The 20,603-nt window shown below is 46.3% G+C and overlaps 2 protein-coding genes across 2 annotated transcripts in view; one reads left to right on the plus strand and one right to left on the minus strand.

The window, feature by feature from the left end:
- Positions 1-3,423: 3,423 nt before the first annotated feature.
- On the plus strand, positions 3,424-5,038 carry LOC124018264 (GTP-binding protein Rhes-like). Its single transcript, XM_046333529.1, has 2 exons — positions 3,424-4,168; positions 4,341-5,038. The coding sequence occupies exons 1-2, from the start codon at positions 3,484-3,486 to the stop codon at positions 4,865-4,867; spliced, it is 1,212 nt and encodes a 403-aa protein (XP_046189485.1). The 5' UTR covers positions 3,424-3,483; the 3' UTR covers positions 4,868-5,038.
- A 6,031-nt stretch (positions 5,039-11,069) lies between these two features.
- Positions 11,070-20,603, minus strand: part of rsad1 (radical S-adenosyl methionine domain containing 1) — a 13,372-nt gene continuing 3,838 nt past the window's right edge. The window contains exons 4-10 of the mRNA XM_046333521.1: positions 19,993-20,215; positions 19,352-19,494; positions 18,718-18,781; positions 17,938-18,085; positions 17,185-17,239; positions 12,176-12,279; positions 11,070-11,373 (exon numbers count right to left, since the gene is read on the minus strand). Of these exons, the coding sequence (XP_046189477.1) occupies positions 11,250-11,373; positions 12,176-12,279; positions 17,185-17,239; positions 17,938-18,085; positions 18,718-18,781; positions 19,352-19,494; positions 19,993-20,215 (861 nt within the window). The 3' untranslated portion in view covers positions 11,070-11,249. The remainder of the gene's footprint in view (positions 11,374-12,175; positions 12,280-17,184; positions 17,240-17,937; positions 18,086-18,717; positions 18,782-19,351; positions 19,495-19,992; positions 20,216-20,603) is intronic.

A 20,603-nucleotide genomic window follows, 5' to 3' on the forward strand; every position in this document is an offset into this window, starting at 1 on the left:
TCCAGAAATAGCCCAAATCTAATGTCTAAAAATACCCCATACACCTCTAAATATACCCCATACACCTCTAAATATACCCCTTACACCTCTAAATATACCCCATACACCTCTAAATATACCCCATATACCTCTAAATATACCCCATACACCTCTAAATATACCCCATACACCTCTAAATATACCCCTTACACCTCTAAATATACCCCATACACCTCTAAATATACCCCATACACCTCTAAATATACCCCATACACCTCTAAATATACCCCATATACCTCTAAATATACCCCATACACCTCTAAATATACCCCATACACCTCTAAATATACCCCATATACCTGTAAATATACCCCATATACCTCTAAATATACCCCATGTACCCTAAAAATACTATACCCCTATATACCCCTAACTATACCCCATATACCCTAACTAATTCCACCAATATACCCCATAATTAAATATACCTCATATACCCCCATAAACTATACCCCATACACCTCTAATATACCCCATACCCTAACTATACCCCATACACCTCTAAATATACCACATATACCCCTAATTATACCCCATATACCTCTAAATATACCCCATATACCTCTAAATATACCCCATATACCCCTAACTATACCCCATATACCTCTAAATATACCCCATATACCCCTAATTATACCCATATACCCCTAATTATACCCCATATACCCCTAATTATACCCCATATACTCCCAATTATACCCCATGCTCCATCTCTATCTCTAGCTGTGCTTCATCTCCATCTGTACCTGTGCTCCATCTCCATCTCTAGCTGTGCTCCATCTCCATCTCTAGCTGTGCTCCATCTCCATCTCTAGCTGTGCTCCATCTCCATCTCTAGCTGTGCTCCATCTCTAGCTGTGCTCCATCTCCATCTCTAGCCGTGCTCCATCTCTAGCTGTGCTTCATCTCTATCTCCAGCTGTGCTCCATCTCTAGCCGTACTCCATCTCTAGCTGTGCTCCATCTCCATCTCTAGCTGTGCTCCATCTCCATCTCCAGCTGTGCTTCATCTCTAGCTGAGCTCCATCTCCATCTCTAGCTGTGCTCAATCTCTATCTGTGCTCCATCTCCGTCTCTAGCTGTGCTCCATCTCCATCTCTAGCTGTGCTCCATCTCCATCTCTAGCCGTGCTCCATCTCTAGCTGTGCTTCATCTCTCGCTGTGCTCCATTTCCATCTCTGGCTGTGCTCCATCTCTAGCCGTGCTCCATCTTTAGCTGTGCTCTATCTCCATCTCTAGCTGTGCTCCACCTCTAGCTGTGCTCCATCTCTAGCTGTGCTCCATCTCTAGCTGTGCTCCATCTCTAGCCGTGCTCCATCTCTAGCTGTGCTCCATCTCTAGCTGTGCTCCATCTCTAGCTGTGCTCCATCTCTAGCTGTGCTCCATCTCCATCTCTAGCTGTGCTCCATCTCTAGCTGTGCTCCATCTCCATCTCTATCTGTGCTCCACCTCTAGCTGTGCTCCATCTCTAGCCGTGCTCCATCTTTAGCTGTGCTCTATCTCCATCTCTAGCTGTGCTCCATCTCTAGCTGTGCTCCATCTCTAGCCGTGCTCCATCTCTAGCTGTGCTTAATCTCTCGCTGTGCTCCATCTCTAGCTGTGCTCCATCTCTAGCTGTGCTCCATCTCTAGCCGTGCTCCATCTCTAGCCGTGCTCCATCTTTAGCTGTGCTCTATCTCCATCTCTAGCTGTGCTCCACCTCTAGCTGTGCTCCATCTCTAGCTGTGCTCTATCTCCATCTCTAGCCATGCTCCATCTCCATCACTAGCCGTGCTCCATCTATAGCTGTGCTCCATCTCTAGCTGTGCTCCATCTCTAGCTGTGCTCCATCTCTAGCTGTGCTCCACCTCTAGCTGTGCTCCATCTCTAGCCGTGCTCTATCTCCATCTCTAGCCATGCTCCATCTCCATCTCTAGCCATGCTCCATCTCCATCTCTAGCCGTGCTCCATCTATAGCCGTGCTCTATCTCCATCTCTAGCCATGCTCCATCTCCATCTCTAGCCGTGCTCCATCTATAGCCGTGCTCCATCTCTAGCTGTGCTCCATCTCCATCTCTAGCTGTGCTCCATCTCTAGCCATGCTCCATCTCTAGCTGTGCTCCATCTCCAGCTGTGCTCCATCTCCATCTCTAGCTGTGCTTCATCTCTAGCTGTGCTCCATCTCTAGCTGTGCTCCATCTCCATCTCTAGCTGTGCTCCATCTCTAGCTGTGCTCCATCTCTAGCTGTGCTCCATCTCCATCTCTAGCTGTGCTCCATCTCTAGCTGTGCTCCATCTCCATCTCTAGCTGTGCTCCATCTCTAGCTGTGCTCCATCTCTAGCTGTGCTCCATCTCCATCTCTAGCCGTGCTCCCTCTCTAGCTGTGCTCCATCTCAAATCAAATCAAATCAAATTTTATTTGTCACATACACATGGTTAGCAGATGTTAATGCGAGTGTAGCGAAATGCTTGTGCTTCTAGTTCCGACAATGCAGTGATAACCAACAAGTAATCTAACTCCATCTCTAGCCGTGCTCCCTCTCTTGCTGTGCTCCATCTACAACTCTAGCCGTGCTCCCTCTCTAGCTGTGCTCCATCCCCATCTCTAGCTGTGCTCCATCTCCATCTCTAGCTGTGCTCCATCTCTAGCTGTGCTCCATCTCCATCTCTAGCTGTGCTTCATCTCCATCTCTAGCTGTGCTCCATCTCCCTCTCTAGCTGTGCTCCATCTCTAGCTGTGCTCCATCTCCCTCTCTAGCTGTGCTCCATCTCTAGCTGTGCTCCATCTCCCTCTCTAGCTGTGCTCCATCTCTAGCTGTGCGCCATCTCCCTCTCTAGCTGTGCTCCATCTCTAGCTGTGCTCCATCTCCCTCTCTAGCTGTGCTCCATCTCTAGCTGTGCTCCATCTCCATCTCTAGCTGTGCTTCATCTCTGGCTGTGCTCCATCTCTAGCTGTGCTCCATCTCCCTCTCTAGCTGTGCTTCATCTCTAGCTGTGCTCCATCTCTAGCTGTGCTCCATCTCCCTCTAGCTATGCTCCATCTCTAGCTGTGCTCCATCTCCCTCTCTAGCTGTGCTCCATCTCTAGCTGTGCTCCATCTCCATCTCTAGCTGTGCTTCATCTCCATCTCTAGCTGTGCTCCATCTCCATCTCTAGCTGTGCTCCCTCTCTAGCTGTCCTCCATCCTCCTTCGCTATGGCTTTCCCTGACATGTGAATTGGAAGGCTATAGCCTACACTTGACTGATATCACATGATTACAGATATTTATATGAAACTACCATAAAAGGAGCGGAGTGTTAACGCGATGTGGTGATTCTCTCTAATGACGTAGAAACCAATCTGCCCAGCCATACTCTATAAATACCCGCGCCGACGCTCCTCTCCGCACACTGCAACACTCCACTGCAACGCATCACATGGTGAAGCAACAGGTGTAACAGACCTGTAACAACAGACACCCCGGATGATCCCCGTGCCTGGAAGGAACATGGAGGTGAACACAGCAGAGAAAGTAGTCTACCTTTCCGTTGATGGCACCGCCGACACGTTCAGCTCTTGCGCAACTGCCGGGCATCCACAGATCCAGCTCAACATGGACGATCATGTTGAACAAACGATTTCCAACCAGCTTCCCAATGTTAAAGTCACAGGTGTCAACAGTCAATCACCTACAATCCTCATGCGATACAAAAAGGTCTCGAGCATGACCAAGGCGAGTAAAGGGATCTTTAAAACGGTCACTGAGCACTGGAGACACACGGACAAGAAGACGAGGGTGGTCCGGTCTTCCAGCACGGGGACCACTCAGCCTACATCCTCGGAAATGTTCCCCAAAAGAAGATCCTTCGACCCGCTAGCGACGTTGACCCTCCCGGACCAGACTGCATGCACCGCGCCACTGGAGGAGATGCGCCTCACCAAGCCCCGTAACTGCCGGCGCGTTGTAGTACTCGGCGCGCCTAGAGTGGGCAAGACGAACATTCTCAGGCGGTTCCTGCGCGGCGGGTTCGAGGAACAGTACGAGCCCACGGCAGAAGACTTCCACAGGAAGTTGTACCAGATCCGAGGAGAAACCTATCAGATTGATATCCTGGACGCAGCGAAGGAGAGAGACTTCCCCGCCAGACGGAGGCTGTCCATACTGACAGGTGTGTAGGTTATGAGTGTATAGGCTTTTGACCGTGTATAGATCTAATTGAGTTGCATTGAATGACCTTTGCATAGCCTTGATCTAATACATAGAGTTGGGAAATAAATGTGGGTGTTTTTTTGTTGTTGCATTGAATTAAATCACTAAATCTGTACTCTTCTCTACAACAGGTGACATATTTCTCCTGGTGTTCAGTGTGGATGACAGAGACTCCTTCAAAGAGGTGCACGCACTGCGCAAAGAGATCATAGCAGCCAAGACCAAGCTGATGAAGCTCAAAGAGAATGCCCGGGTTCCCATAGTGATATGCGGCAACAAAGTGGACTTAGAGGCGGAGAGGGTCATCAGTCGCCCGGAGATGTTCCGAGCTCTTGGGGAGGACACGGCGCTCTTCGAGACATCAGCCAAAGACACTACCAGTCTAGAAGAGATGTTCCAAGCCCTTGTAAAGCTAGGCGGTCTCCCTACCGAGACGCGTCCGTCGCAGCACCGCGAGATCTCCATACGTACCTACCAGGCGCTGAGCACCAGCAGAAGCCGTTGCGGCAGACGGAGCCGTGCGTTGGTTCCAGACGCGCCCTGCGGTGCGGTTTACCCACTGGCCCGCCGCCCCAGCTTTAACAGCGACCTACAGCTGGTAATGGGCCCCAGCCCCACTAAACGGAGCAAACCCATAGAGAAGTGTCAAATTCAATGAATTGAGGGACTTCTCAGTACAATACACATATTGTAGTATTACAATATATAACCACAATGTCAAGAGTTATACTCTGCTTTAGGCTACTGGCTGGACCAGTCGAGCCAACTGTGTAAATGTAGATTTTATTTGTGTACTGTGAAATAATTAAAAAACATATTATCATATTAATATGAGTTGTGTTGTGATATTTTAGTTAGCCTATTATTTTACACTTAGTTGAATCTCGCTTTGGGCTTCTGCTAAGTTAAAACACATCAAAGACCATTTTACACAAGTCATCGATAGCAAACAATTGACTCTTTATAGGGTATTGGTTATATATATATATATTCCATTTAACAGACGCTTTAAATGGAATCCAGAGCGACTTGGTCCCACATCGAAACAACTAGCCTGGCGTTGAAAGCGCCATTCTCTATCAACAGAACTACCAAGCTTCATATCAAATACGTAGGATTACCATTTATGGACAGATTCACGTGGAAAGTACGTGGGTGGTAAAAGCCTGCAGGGGTGCTGTGTTCTATAACATCTCTCCGGTGGGCACGTCAGTTCTCTCCTTTCTGTTAAAAAGCACAAGGCAATGCTTTGAGTGTGGAGCATTTCCGAGTGAATGCAATGTGCAGGGTTATTAAGTTGATTACCAGATACTGAAAGCAACAGGCCTACAGTATGTCCATGTGATATCATCCATCCTCTGTGTTTCAGCACCATGGACAGGGCGTACCAAAACGTAAATTCATACAGGAGTATTTCCAAGGGAAACATGATCAAACATTAACCGGCACGAAGCACTCATTAAATACTGCCGTTAACGGTGAGCACTGCGGTTCCAATATAGACACGAACGTCTCCCTTGTGACAGACAATAAACTGCATATAATTCCTTTTTGGGGGCAAAGTAGACACAAGCATTCATTCTGAATGTGAAAACATTGAGAGAAAAGTACAACGAAGAAGACATATTATTCCAAAACGTTATTCTATAAATGTATTTTATGATATTTTATGAGCTTACTGTCCTGCCCTTGTCTAAAGCAAACGTTCACCACCTTGAATGTCCTTTCATTATTAAAAAAAGAATAAAAATAACAGACAGTTTATAAAAATAACAAATCTGAACACTCAATGTGTGACGTAGTAATTGAAGAGTTTCATTCCAAAACGCCTTCTATCCATTTTCAGAAGTGTTGGTAAATTAGCTTTAATTATTTATAGAAATTATGAACGAGATTGGTGTGTTTCTTCACGATTTAAATTACTCACGCGGCTGTTCAATGACAGACGTGTTTAGTTTTAAATAACTTGTTTCATTTCAGAGACAAATAATCATGTTTTTTTCGCTAAATGGTATATATCTGCCTCACTCTCAAAGAAATCAGTAGTACTGCTAGGTTTTACACAGTAATAATATATATCTGCCTCACTCTCAGAGAAATCAGTAGCACTGCTAGGTTTTACACAGTAATAATATATATCTGCCTCACTCTCAGAGAAATCAGTAGTACTGCTAGGTTTTACACAGTAATAATATATATCTGCCTCACTCTCAGAGAAGTTTTACACAGTCAAATGTAACAAAGAACTATTTTTTAAATGTTTAATTAAGAACTGAAAGAATTATACGTGACAAATAAATAAAAGATAAACAATTATTCAATACAGTAATTTGAGATCTGTATGTAAAACATTTACATTTCAAATTGTAGTCATTGAGGAGATGCTCTTATCCAGTGCATTGATCTTAAGATATGGTGAGAAGACCACATATCACAGTCAACTATACAGGATATGAACATAACATTACAGCTAACCTGTATAGTGTTTAGCAAAAAAAACTAACATTTTCATACACATCTAAAATCTACGAATAAAAAATAAATAAGAACAGTAATATTTTACAGACACATGAAGGCACCCAACAAGCAATCATTTCTGATGAAAAAAAAACACAAAACGTGAAAACGTACCTAGTTAAATAAAAGGTTTATATATATAAAAAAATGTTTTTACAAAAAATGTGTGTTTGGAAATAAACTCATCAATTATGTAGGCAATTAAAGGCCGCGGGCCACCTTCCCATAGAATGTATCGATCTACGATCCTACTTGCCTGGTATATTGGGTCATAAAGCCACCTTCCCATAGAATGTATCATTCTATGATTCTACCTGCCTGGTATGTTGGGTCATAAAGCCACCTTCCCATAGAATGTATCATTCTATGATTCTACCTGCCTGGTATGTTGGGTCATAAAGCCACCTTCCCATAGAATGTATCATTCTATGATTCTACCTGCCTGGTATGTTGGGTCATAAAGCCACCTTCCCATAGAATGTATCGTTCTATGATCCTACCTGCCTGGTATATTGGGTCATAAAGCCACCTTCCCATAGAATGTATCATTCTATGATTCTACCTGCCTGGTATGTTGGGTCATAAAGCTGCATCAATACATTTGAATTCATTGGGTCCTTGTCAACAGCCTCCAATTTCACTGCACCTGCAGATGCTCCACTACTAAAACCTCAGCAGCACGTTGTAGGAGTGATGAACATTACCCAGTAGTGTCAGTACTGGGAAACATCTGCTCCCATTACTGCTGATCATTCATCCAGATCTCTCTGAAGAACAGAGCAACACTAGTATAGGCCTGTCATGATACCAAGCAGGTCTACTAAATGGAACTCTATTCCCTACATAGTGCACGACATTAGACCAGAACCCTATGGGTCAAATGTAGTGCACTACACAGGGAATAAGTGCCATTTGTGTCTCCTTCTATATACAGGTCAACACAGGGCCCTTCTCTCTACAGGTCAACACAGGGCCCTTCTCTATACAGGTCAACACAGGGCCCTTCTCTATACAGGTCAACACAGGGCCCTCTCTATACAGGTCAACACAGGGCCTTCTCTATACAGGTCAACACAGGGCCCTTCTCTATACAGGTCAACACAGGGCCCTTCTCTATACAGGTCAACACAGGGCCCTTCTCTATACAGGTCAACACAGGGCCCTTCTCTATACAGGTCAACACAGGGCCCTCTCTATACAGGTCAACACAGGGCCTTCTCTATACAGGTCAACACAGGGCCCTTCTCTATACAGGTCAACACAGGGCCCTTCTCTATACAGGTCAACACAGGGCCTTCTATATACAGGTTAACACAGGGAACAGGGGAAAACACAAGTTTAGAATATCAGGCAGAGAGACAGAGAGAGTTCTAATTCCTACATGCTCCATTTAACATGACATTAATGTCCTGACAGGGAGACATGGAGAGAGAGCCCTTCTCTATACAGGTCAGACATGGAGAGAGAGAGACAGGGCCTTCTAGACATGGAGAGAGAGACATGGAGAGAGAGAGGGAGACATGAAGAGAGGGAGAGAGAGACATGGAGAGAGAGAGACATGAAGAGAGGGAGAGAGAGACATGGAGAGAGAGAGACACATGGAGAGAGAGAGAGAGACAAGGAGAGAGAGAGACAATGAGAGAGAGAGAGACAAGGAGAGAGAGACATGGAGAGAGAGAGAGAGGGAGACATGGAGAGAGAGAGAGAGAGGGAGACATGGAGAGAGAGAGAGGGAGACATGGAGAGAGAGAGAGAGGGAGACATGAAGAGAGGGAGAGACATGGAGAGAGGGAGACATGGAGAGAGAGAGAGACATGGAGAGAGAGAGAGACATGGAGAGAGAGAGAGACAAGGAGAGAGAGAGAGACAAGGAGAGAGAGACATGGAGAGAGAGAGAGAGGGAGACATGGAGAGAGAGAGAGAGGGAGACATGAAGAGAGGGAGAGAGAGACATGGAGAGAGAGAGAGACATGGAGAGAGAGAGACATGGAGAGAGAGAGACATGGAGAGAGAGAGACATGGAGAGAGGGAGACATGGAGAGAGAGAGAGAGGGAGACATGAAGAGAGGGAGAGAGAGACATGGAGAGAGAGAGACACATGGAGAGAGAGAGAGACAAGGAGGGAGAGAGAGAGACAAGGAGAGAGAGAGAGACATGGAGAGAGAGAGAGAGGGAGACATGGAGAGACATGGAGAGAGACATGGAGATATGATAACCTACACCACATAGCCACAGTTGATATTGTGTGCATTCCAAATGGCATCCTATTCCCTATGTAATTCACTCATTTTGGTTAGGGCTCAGGTCAGGGCTCATAGGGCTTACAGGGCTCATAGAGCTCAGGTCAGGGCTCATAGGGCTCAGGTCAGGGCTCATAGGGCTCAGGTCAGGACTCAGGTCAGGGGTCATAGGGCTCAGGTCAGGACTCATAGGGCTTACAGAGCTCAGGTCAGGACTCATAGGGCTTAGAGGGCTCATAGAGCTCAAGTCAGGGCTCATAGGGCTCAGGTCAGGGCTCAGGTCAGGGCTCATAGGGCTCAGGTCAGGGGTCATAGGGCTCAGGTCAGGGGTCAAGGGCTCAGGTCAGGGCTCAGATCAAAAGTAGTTACATTTATAGGGAATGCACACAATTTCTTTAATGAGCACGAATGACCATAAATATCAGAATGAATAGTAGAAAGCATTTTTATTGAGTAAGAAATTGAACCAACTATGCATTTTCACAGTCCTACTTGGCAATCGGTTATAATTATCCTATTCTAAAATGTGCTCTTCTTATTAACCCATGTACACTATACATACAATACACCCAGCGTGTCAACAGACCCATCTCAACAAGCCTCCACAATACGCTCCAGTCAACAGTGTTGTCTTCATGCTTAAACAACACGCTCCAGTCAACAGTGTTGTCTTCATGCTTAAACAACACACTCCAGTCTACAGTGTTGTGATGCTGTCTTCATGCTTAAACAACACGCTCCAGTCTACAGTGTTGTGATGCTGTCTTCATGCTTAAACAACACGCTCCAGTCTACAGTGTTGTGATGCTGTCGCCGGAGACTGAGCCCGGAGACTGAGCCGGAGACTGAGACTGAGACTGAGCCGGAGACTGAGACGGAGACTGAGCCGGAGACTGAGCCGGAGACTGAGCCGGAGACTGAGCCGGAGACTGAGCCGGAGACTGAGCCGGAGACTGAGCCGGAGACTGAGCCCGGAGACTGAGCCCGGAGACTGACCCGGAGACTGAGCCGGAGACTGAGCCGGAGACTGAGCCGGAGACTGAGCCGGAGACTGAGCCGGAGACTGAGCCGGAGACTGAGCCGGAGACTGAGCCCGGAGACTGAGCCCGGAGACTGAGCCCGGAGACTGAGCCGGAGACTGAGCCCGGAGACTGAGCCGGAGACTGACCCGGAGACTGAGCCGGAGACTGAGCCGGAGACTGGCCCGGAGACTGAGCCGGAGACTGAGCCGGAGACTGAGCCGGAGACTGAGCCCGGAGACTGAGCCCGGAGACTGAGACGGAGACTGAGCCGGAGACTGAGACGGAGACTGAGCCGGAGACTGAGCCCAGAGACTGAGCCGGAGACTGAGCCCGGAGACTGAGCCCGGAGACTGACCCGGAGACTGAGGGAGACTGGGCCGAAGACTGAGCCGGAGACTGAGCCGGAGACTGAGCCGGAGACTGAGCCGGAGACTGAGCCCGGAGACTGAGCCGGAGACTGAGCCCGGAGACTGAGCCGGAGACTGAGCCGGAGACTGAGCCGGAGACTGAGCCGGAGACTGGCCCGGAGACTGAGCCGGAGACTGAGCCCGGAGACTGGCCCGGAGACTGAGCCGGAGACTGACCCGGAGACTGGCCCGGAGACTGAGCCGGAGACTGACCCGGCAGGCACTATGAACTGTAGCTACTGGTCTAGTCGACCATCTGATGAAGTAGATCAGCTGCAGTCAGATGACACTAACCCGCCATCACTGTGTTCTGATCAGTGACAGGTTAGATGGGCCTGATATACTGATAAAGCTCTGTACCTTACAGTTTAACAGGATGCTGTCGGGACTCGGGAAAGGATCTCCACACCATGTCCTCTATGAACACATCATTCTGTACCCCTTCAATGTAGTAGAGGTAATCTCTCTCTCACACACACACACACACACACACACACACACACACACACACACACACACACACACACACACACACACACACACACACACACACACACACACACACACACACACACACACACACACACACACACACACACACACACTCTCTCTCTCACACACTCAAACACACACACACACTCAAACATACACACACACACACACACACTCTCTCTCTCTCACACACTCAAACACACACACACACTCAAACATACACACACACACACACTCACACACACTCTCTCTCTCACTCACACACGACAAGCAGTTACCAAAAGCAGCAGTTAAATAGGTTGTTTATGAAGGTCAGCGTGCCACGGACTCCAGTTCCTCCACGCTTCTCTAGTTCTCTGTCATCAGAGCTGTAGTGAACCACTGTTATTGTGGAGCCCCTGGGTGATGTAGGCCTCCAGCAGCAGCAGCAGAGTGGGTAACATGCTGTCCAGTAAGGCAAGGCCCTGCCACGAGCACCGCAGACCCCTACACACAAGACAAAAAGGGCTTGTCAGTGTTTCCCGGACTCAGTCGGATTAGGAGGCCTGGGTTACCTGTTATCCAGGATTAGAAGACCTGTCTGTTGAAGGTCTGGGTTACCTGTTATCCAGGATTAGAAGACCTGTCTGTTGAAGGTCTGGGTTACCTGTCATCCCGGATTAGGAGACCTGTCTGTTGAAGGTCTGGTTACCTGTCATCCCGGATTAGGAGGCCTGTCTGTTGAAGGTCTGGGTTACCTGTCATCCCAGATTATAAGACATGTCTGTTGAAGGTCTGGGTTACCTGTCATCCCGGATTAGGAGGCCTGTCTGTTGAAGGTCTGGGTTACCTGTCATCCAGGATTAGGAGGCCTGTCTGTTGAAGGTCTGGGTTACCTGTCATCCAGGATTAGGAGGCCTGTCTGTTGAAGGTCTGGTTACCTGTCATCCAGGATTAGGAGGCCTGTCTGTTGAAGGTCTGGGTTACCTGTCATCCAGGATTAGAAGACCTGTCTGTTGAAGGTCTGGGTTACCTGTCATCCAGGATTAGGAGGCCTGTCTGTTGAAGGTCTGGGTTACCTGTCATCCAGGATTAGGAGGCCTGTCTGTTGAAGGTCTGGGTTACCTGTCATCCAGGATTAGAAGACCTGTCTGTTGAAGGTCTGGGTTACCTGTCATCCAGGATTAAGAGGCCTGTCTGTTGAAGGTCTGGGTTATCTGTCATCCAGGATTAGGAGGCCTGTCTGTTGAAGGTCTGGGTTACCTGTCATCCAGGATTAGGAGGCCTGTCTGTTGAAGGTCTGAGTTACCTGTCATCCAGGATTAGGAGGCCTGTCTGTTGAAGGTCTTGTACTTCAGAGGATGAGCTGAGAATCTGGTACAGATCTGCCCTGGGACTGAACAACTGCCAATGCTGCCACAGAAATAACATGAATCAGAGACAGATGTAGGCAGGAAGTAAGGTGGAGAGACAAAGACAGATGTAGACAGGAAGTAAGGTGGAGAGACAAAGACAGATGTAGACAGGAAGTAAGGTGAATCAGAGACAAAGACAGATGTAGACAGGAAGTAATGTGAATCAGAGACAAAGACAGATGTAGACAGGAAGTAACGTAAATCAGAGACAAAGACAGATGCAGACAGGAAGTAAGGTGAATCAGAGACAAAGACAGATGTAGACAGGAAATAAGGTGGAGAGACAAAGACAGATGTAGACAGGAGGTAAGGTGAATCAAAGACAGATGTAGACAGGAGGTAAGGCGAATCAGAGACAAATGTAGACAGGAAGTAAGGTGAATCAGAGACAAAGACAGATGTAGACAGGAAGTAAGGTGAATCAGATACAAAGACAGATGTAGACAGGAAGTAAGGTGAATCAGAGACAAAGACAGATGTAGACAGGAAGTAAGGTGAATCAGAGACAAAGACAGATGCAGACAGGAAGTAAGGTGAATCAGAGACAAAGACAGATGTAGACAGGAAGTAAGGTGAATCAGAGACAAAGACAGATGTAGACAGGACGTAAGGTGAATCAGAGACAAAGACAGATGTAGACAGGAAGTAAGGTGAATCAGAGACAAAGACAGATGTAGACAGGAAGTAAGGTGAATCAGAGACAAAGACAGATGTAGACAGGAAGTAAGGTGAATCAGAGACAAAGACAGATGTAGACAGGAAGTAAGATGAATCAGAGACAAAGACATATGTAGACAGGAAGTAAGGTGAATCAGAGACAAAGACAGATGTAGACAGGAAGTAAGGTGAATCAAAGAAAGACAGATGTAGACAGGAAGTAAGGTGAATCAGAGACAAAGACAGATGTAGACAGGAAGTAAGGTGAATCAGAGACAAAGACAGATGTAGACAGGAAGTAAGGTGAATCAGAGACAAAGACAGATGTAGACAGGAAGTAAGGTGAATCAGAGACAAAGACAGATGTAGACAGGAAGTAAGGTGAATCAGAGACAAAGACAGATGTAGACAGGAAGTAAGGTGAATCAGAGACAAAGACAGATGTAGACAGGAAGTAAGGTGAATCAGAGACAAAGACAGATGTAGACAGGAAGTAAGGTGAATCAGAGACAAAGACAGATGTAGACAGATAAGGTGAATCAGAGACAAAGACAGATGTAGACAGGAAGTAAGGTGAATCAGAGACAAAGACAGATGTAGACAGGAAGTAAGGTGAATCAGAACAAAGACAGATGTAGACAGGAAGTAAGGTGAATCAGAGACAAAGACAGATGTAGACAGGAAGTAAGGTGAATCAGAACAATGGTGTGGAACATACAAATACTGAACACATCAGGTAAAAAAAATGCTTTTATCACTGATGGCCCCTATTGATGCAAACAATGAATCTAGAAACAGCTGATCTTGGTATAGCATATAGTGTGTATATATATATATAGTGTGTATATATATATATATAGTATAGTATGTGGACAGACAATGTAAACAATCTGACCAAATGATGTGAGACTTTTAGTTCTGGGTTAACCTAGATTACCCGGTGAGTGATGCCATCAGTATTCTGGGTTAGCCTAGATTACCCGGTGAGTGATGCCATCAGTATTCTGGGTTAACCTAGATTACCTGGTGAGTGATGCCATCAGTATTCTGGGTTAGCCTAGATTACCTGGTGAGTGATGCAGTCAGTATTCTGGGTTAGCCTAGATTACCTGGTGAGTGATGCAGTCAGTATTCTGGGTTAGCCTAGATTACCTGGTGAGTGATGCCATCAGTATTCTGGGTTAGCCTAGATTACCTGGTGAGTGATGCAGTCAGTATTCTGGGTTAACCTAGATTACCAGTCAGTATTCTGGGTTAGCCTAGATTACCTGGTGAGTGATGCCATCAGTATTCTGGGTTAGCCTAGATTACCTGGTGAGTGATGCAGTCAGTATTCTGGGTTAGCCTAGATTACCTGGTGAGTGATGCCGTCAGTATTCTGGGTTAGCCTAGATTACCTGGTGAGTGATGCCGTCAGTATTCTGGGTTAACCTAGATTACCAGTCAGTATTCTGGGTTAGCCTAGATTACCTGGTGAGTGATGCCATCAGTATTCTGGGTTAGCCTAGATTACCTGGTGAGTGATGCCATCAGTATTCTGGGTTAGCCTATATTACCTGGTGAGTGATGCAGTCAGTATTCTGGGTTAGCCTAGATTACCTGGTGAGTGATGCCGTCAGTATTCTGGGTTAACCTAGATTACCTGGTGAGTGATGCAGTCAGTATTCTGGGTTAACCTAGATTACCTGGTGAGTGATGCAGTCAGTATTTTGGGTTAACCTAGATTACCTGGTGAGTGATGCAGTCAGTATTTTGGGTTAACCTAGATTACCTGGTGAGTGATGCAGTCAGTATTTTGGGTTAACCTAGATTACCTGGTGAGTGATGTCGTCAGTATTCTGGGTTAACCTAGATTACCTGGTGAGTGATGCAGTCATTATTCTGGGTTAACATAGATTACCAGTCAGTATTCTGGGTTAGCCTAGATTACCTGGTGAGTGATGCAGTCAGTATTCTGGGTTAGCCTAGATTACCAGTCAGTATTCTGGGTTAGCCAATATTACATGGTGAGTGATGCAGTCAGTATTCTGGGTTAACCTAGATTACCTGGTGAGTGATGCAGTCAGTATTCTGGGTTAACCTAGATTACCTGGTGAGTGATGCAGTCAGTATTCTGGGTTAACATAGATTACCTGGTGAGTGATGCAGTCAGTATTCTGGGTTAACCTAGATTACCTGGTGAGTGATGCAGTCAGTATTCTGCGTTAACCTAGATTACCTGGTGAGTGATGCAGTCAGTATTCTGCGTTAACCTAGATTACCGGGTGAGTGATGCAGTCAGTATTCTGGGTTAGCCTAGATTACCAGTCAGTATTCTGGGTTAACCTAGATTACCTGGTGAGTGATGCAGTCAGTATTCTGGGTTAGCCTAGATTACCAGTCAGTATTCTGGGTTAGCCTAGATTACCAGTCAGTATTCTGGGTTAGCCTAGATTACCAGTCAGTATTCTGGGTTAACCTAGATTACCAGTCAGTATTCTGGGTTAACCTAGATTACCTGGTGAGTGATGCAGTCATTATTCTGGGTTAACCTAGATTACCTGGTGAGTGATGCAGTCAGTATTCTGGGTTAACCTAGATTACCAGTCAGTATTCTGGGTTAGCCTAGATTACCAGTCAGTATTCTGGGTTAACCTAGATTACCTGGTGAGTGATGTCATCAGTATTCTGGGTTAGCCTAGATTACCTGGTGAGTGATGTCGTCAGTATTCTGGGTTAACCTAGATTACCTGGTGAGTGATGTCGTCAGTATTCTGGGTTAACCTAGATTACCTGGTGAGTGATGTCATCAGTATTCTGGGTTAGCCTAGATTACCAGTCAGTACTCTGGGTTAGCCTAGATTAACTGGTGAGTGATGTCGTCAGTATTCTGGGTTAGCCTAGATTACCTGGTGAGTGATGTCGTCAGTATTCTGGGTTAGCCTAGATTACCAGTCAGTATTCTGGGTTAACCTAGATTACCTGGTGAGTGATGCAGTCAGTATTCTGGGTTAGCCTAGATTACCAGTCAGTATTCTGGGTTAGCCTAGATTACCAGTCAGTATTCTGGGTTAGCCTAGATTACCAGTCAGTATTCTGGGTTAGCCTAGATTACCAGTCAGTATTCTGGGTTAACCTAGATTACCAGTCAGTATTCTGGGTTAACCTAGATTACCTGGTGAGTGATGCAGTCATTATTCTGGGTTAACCTAGATTACCTGGTGAGTGATGCAGTCAGTATTCTGGGTTAACATAGATTACCTGGTGAGTGATGCAGTCAGTATTCTGGGTTAACCTAGATTACCAGTCAGTATTCTGGGTTAGCCTAGATTACCAGTCAGTATTCTGGGTTAACCTAGATTACCTGGTGAGTGATGTCATCAGTATTCTGGGTTAGCCTAGATTACCTGGTGAGTGATGTCGTCAGTATTCTGGGTTAACCTAGATTACCTGGTGAGTGATGTCGTCAGTATTCTGGGTTAACCTAGATTACCTGGTGAGTGATGTCATCAGTATTCTGGGTTAGCCTAGATTACCAGTCAGTACTCTGGGTTAGCCTAGATTACCTGGTGAGTGATGTCGTCAGTATTCTGGGTTAGCCTAGATTACCAGTCAGTATTCTGGGTTAGCCTAGATTACCAGTCAGTATTCTGGGTTAGCCTAGATTACCAGTCAGTATTCTGGGTTAGCCTAGATTACCAGTCAGTATTCTGGGTTAGCCTAGATTACCAGTCAGTATTCTGGGTTAGCCTAGATTACCAGTCAGTATTCTGGGTTAGCCTAGATTACCAGTCAGTATTCTGGGTTAGCCTAGATTACCAGTCAGTATTCTGGGTTAAACTAGATTACCTGGTGAGTGATGCAGTCAGTATTTTGGGTTAATCTAGATTACCTGGTGAGTGATGCAGTCAGTATTTTGGGTTAATCTAGATTACCTGGTGAGTGATGCCGTCAGTATTCTGGGTTAGCCTAGATTACCATCAGTATTCTGGGTTAGCCTAGATTACCAATCAGTATTCTGGGTTAGACTAGATTACCTTGTGATGGCATCAGTATTCTGGGTTAACCTAGATTACCTGGTGAGTGATGCCGTCAGTATTCTGGGTTAACCTAGATTACCTGGTGAGTGATGCCGTCAGTATTCTGGGTTAGCCTAGATTACCAATCAGTATTCTGGGTTAGCCTAATTACCAGTCAGTATTCTGGGTAAACCTAGATTACCTGGTGAGTGATGCAGTCAGTATTCTGGGTTAATAATCTAGATTACCTGGTGAGTGATGCCGTCAATCAAACGCAGTCCCATGACCAACACTTCCTCCAACCTGTAATCAGATGAATGAAGTTAACAGATTTCTACAGTATATCATCTGCCATGCTGCGAGACAGGAAGCCTTGTCTGAGGCAGAATGGCCCATCTGCCATGCTGCGAGACAGGAAGCCTTGTCCGAGGCAGAATGGCCCATCTGCCATGCTGCGAGACAGGAAGCCTTGTCCGAGGCAGAATGGCCCATCTGCCATGCTGCGAGACAGGAAGCCTTGTCCGAGGCAGAAGGAAGCGGCCCATCTGCCATGCTGTGAGACAGGAAGCCTTGTCCGAGGCAGAATGGCCCATCTGCCATGCTGGAAGGATTTCCATGCTATGAGGGAGTCTGGAGTATTATTGTAGGTCATTAACGTGCAGCACCATATGAACTCTGCAGGTGAACAGTCTAAAGAGCAGACAGTAGATCAGCTGACTCACAGTCAACCAGTCTGTCCATACCTTCTATTGGCTGATATACTTACTGAAATTTGATAGGTTTGTTTTTCCCCTATCGACAGTGACGAGAACCTTATCGCGATGACGTGGCACGACACGATTTTCAAATCAATGGTGAAAATAGTTATCTTACCCACTCAGAGATCCTAGATTATTAACAAATTGACAGGAGTTTTATTCTGAAGTGGATTATCCCTTTACTGAGCAGCACGGTGTGAACTCTGCAGGTAAACAGCCTGAAGCGGAAAGAAGTGGACTCACAGTCCCAGGTGGGTGAGGGGTATCCTGCGTCGGGTCCCGTGACTCCTCTGCTGCACCTCTCTCAACCAGACATCAGGCTCCAGAGTCTGGGTACGGGCCTCTCGACACACATCCCCCTCTCCACGGGGGACGAAGCGACCATGGGCACCTGGCAGACAGAAGAGTCCCACTTCAAATAAACAACCACAGATAAAGGCTTTATAGAGCATTCATTACGGTGTTTTAGAGCATTCATAAAGTCTTGGTAGAGCATTCATTATGGTGTTATAGAGCATTCATAAAGTCTTGGTAGAGCATTCATTACGGTGTTATAGAGCATTCATAAAGTCTTGGTAGAGCATTCATTACGGTGTTATAGAGCATTCATAAAGTCTTGGTAGAGCATTCATTACGGTGTTATAGAGCATTCATAAAGTCTGTATAGAGCATTCATTACAATGTTATAGAGCATTCATTACAGTGTTATAGAGCATTCATAAAGTCTTTATAGAGCATTCATAAAGCCTTTATAGAGCATTCATAAAGTCTTTATAGAGCATTCATAAAGGTGTTATAGAGCATTCATAAAGGTGTTATAGAGCATTCATTACAGTGTTTATAGAGCATTCATAGTCTTTATAGAGCATTCATAAAGTCTTTATAGAGCATTCATAAAGGTGTTATAGAGCATTCATAACGTCTTTATAGAGCATTCATAAAGGTGTTATAGAGCATTCATAAAGGTGTTATAGAGCATTCATAAAGGTGTTATAGAGCATTCATAAAGCACTATTAACTCACCTGGGCCCACTCCAAGGTACTGACTGGCCTTCCAGTAGCTCATATTGTGTTGGCTGATGGCACCCTTCAAAACAGACAGAAAATACACAAGGTATATGTGTTGACTGTAGCAGGTAATATTCATATTCAATAGATATGACAACCAATACAGCACAGAGAATAGCCTGGTGTTTCTACAGCAGGGTTTTCTACTTAATGTATTTCTACAGCAGGGTTTTCTACTAAATGTATTTCTACTACAGGGTTTTCTACTCAATGTATTTCTACAGCAGGGTTTTCTACTCAATGTATTTCTACTGCAGGGTTTTCTACTCAATGTATTTCTACAGCAGGGGTTTCTACTCAATGTATTTCTACAGCAGGGGTTTCTACTCAATGTATTTCTACAGCAGGGTTTTCTACTCAATGTATTTCTACAGCAGGGTTTTCTACTCAATGTATTTCTACAGCAGGGTTTTCTACTCAATGTATTTCTACAGCAGGGTTTTCTACTCAATGTATTTCTACAGCAGGGTTTTCTACTCAATGTATTTTTACTGCAGGGGTTTCTACTCAATGTATTTCTACTATAGCACAGTGGTCGGACAGACACAAGGACACACACCCACACACAGAGAAAGAGAGTAGAACTTACATTTCTGGCAAAGTTGGACACCTCATACTGCAGATAGCCTCTCTTCTGAAGAATCCTCCTGGCAGAGTCATACATGACAGCTGTGATGTCATCACTGGGCACGCTCAGTTGGCCTTTCTGGACCTGTCTGAAGAGCTGTGTGCCTGCAGTTGACATGTTAACATTGGAGTCATTTAGCAGCAGAATCTCTGATCCAGAGTGACTTACAGTCAGGTAATATATTCATTTGGAGACCTATTACCTGTCAATCACTACAGCTACTAATTCAACTACAGTAAGTCAAAACAACCACATATCACAGTCACTGCAACTAAAACCTTCAAAATGTCTGTCAATTCAGTCTGCTTGGGGGTGTAGTGGTGGTGTTCCTGCTACTGTTTCTCCTGTAGTCCTCTCCTCCATCTCCTCTGTACCTGTCAATTCAGTCTGCTTGGGGTGTAGTGGTGTTCCTGCTACTGTCTCTCCTGTAGTCCTCTCCTCCATCTCATCTGTACCTGTCAATTCAGTCTGCTTGGGGTGGTGTAGTGGTGGTGTTCATGCTACTGTCTCTCCTGTAGTCCTCTCCCCCATCTCATCTGTACCTGTCCCAACGTCTAAATAACGCGCACAAAAACTATCAGTGTTAGGAAGAAAAGACATGCCTCTCTCCAGGGTCAGCTGGTACAGGGAGACGTGGTCATCACACACCGACAGCAGCTCATCCAACTCCAACTCCCAGGATGCAACGCTCTGACCAGGGCGTCCGAACATGACGTCGACAGACACCCTCCCCGGGCAGAGCCTCCGAGCCTCCGCTACGGTCTGCAAAGCATGCTGGGTGTTATGGTCTCTCCCCAGAACCTTCAGGTCGTCGTCCCGGAGAGACTGTTTGAAAAGAAGCAGACATATGAGACATGTTAGTGTCTCCTTCAGCTCCCGACCAGCCCCCCGACCTGTTCCCCAACCAGCCCCCCGACCAGCTCCCCGACCAGCTCCCCAACCAGCCCCCCGACCAGCTCCCCAACCAGCCCCCAACCAGCTCCCCAACCATCCCCCCTCCCGACCTCCTCCCCAACCAGCCCCCCGACCTCCTCCCCCCCGACCAGCCCCCGACCTGCTCCTTGACCAGCCCCCCGACCTGCTCCTCATAGGAAAAGGACAATTGATTCTCAGAACAAAGCTAGTGATCAGTGACTGCCTGTTCAGAACAAAGCTAGTGATCAGTGACTGCCTGTTCAGAACAAAGCTAGTGATCAGTGACTGCCTGTTCAGA

This window comes from Oncorhynchus gorbuscha, unplaced genomic scaffold (assembly GCF_021184085.1).
Source record: "Oncorhynchus gorbuscha isolate QuinsamMale2020 ecotype Even-year unplaced genomic scaffold, OgorEven_v1.0 Un_scaffold_454, whole genome shotgun sequence".
Taxonomy (NCBI): Eukaryota; Metazoa; Chordata; class Actinopteri; order Salmoniformes; family Salmonidae; genus Oncorhynchus; species Oncorhynchus gorbuscha.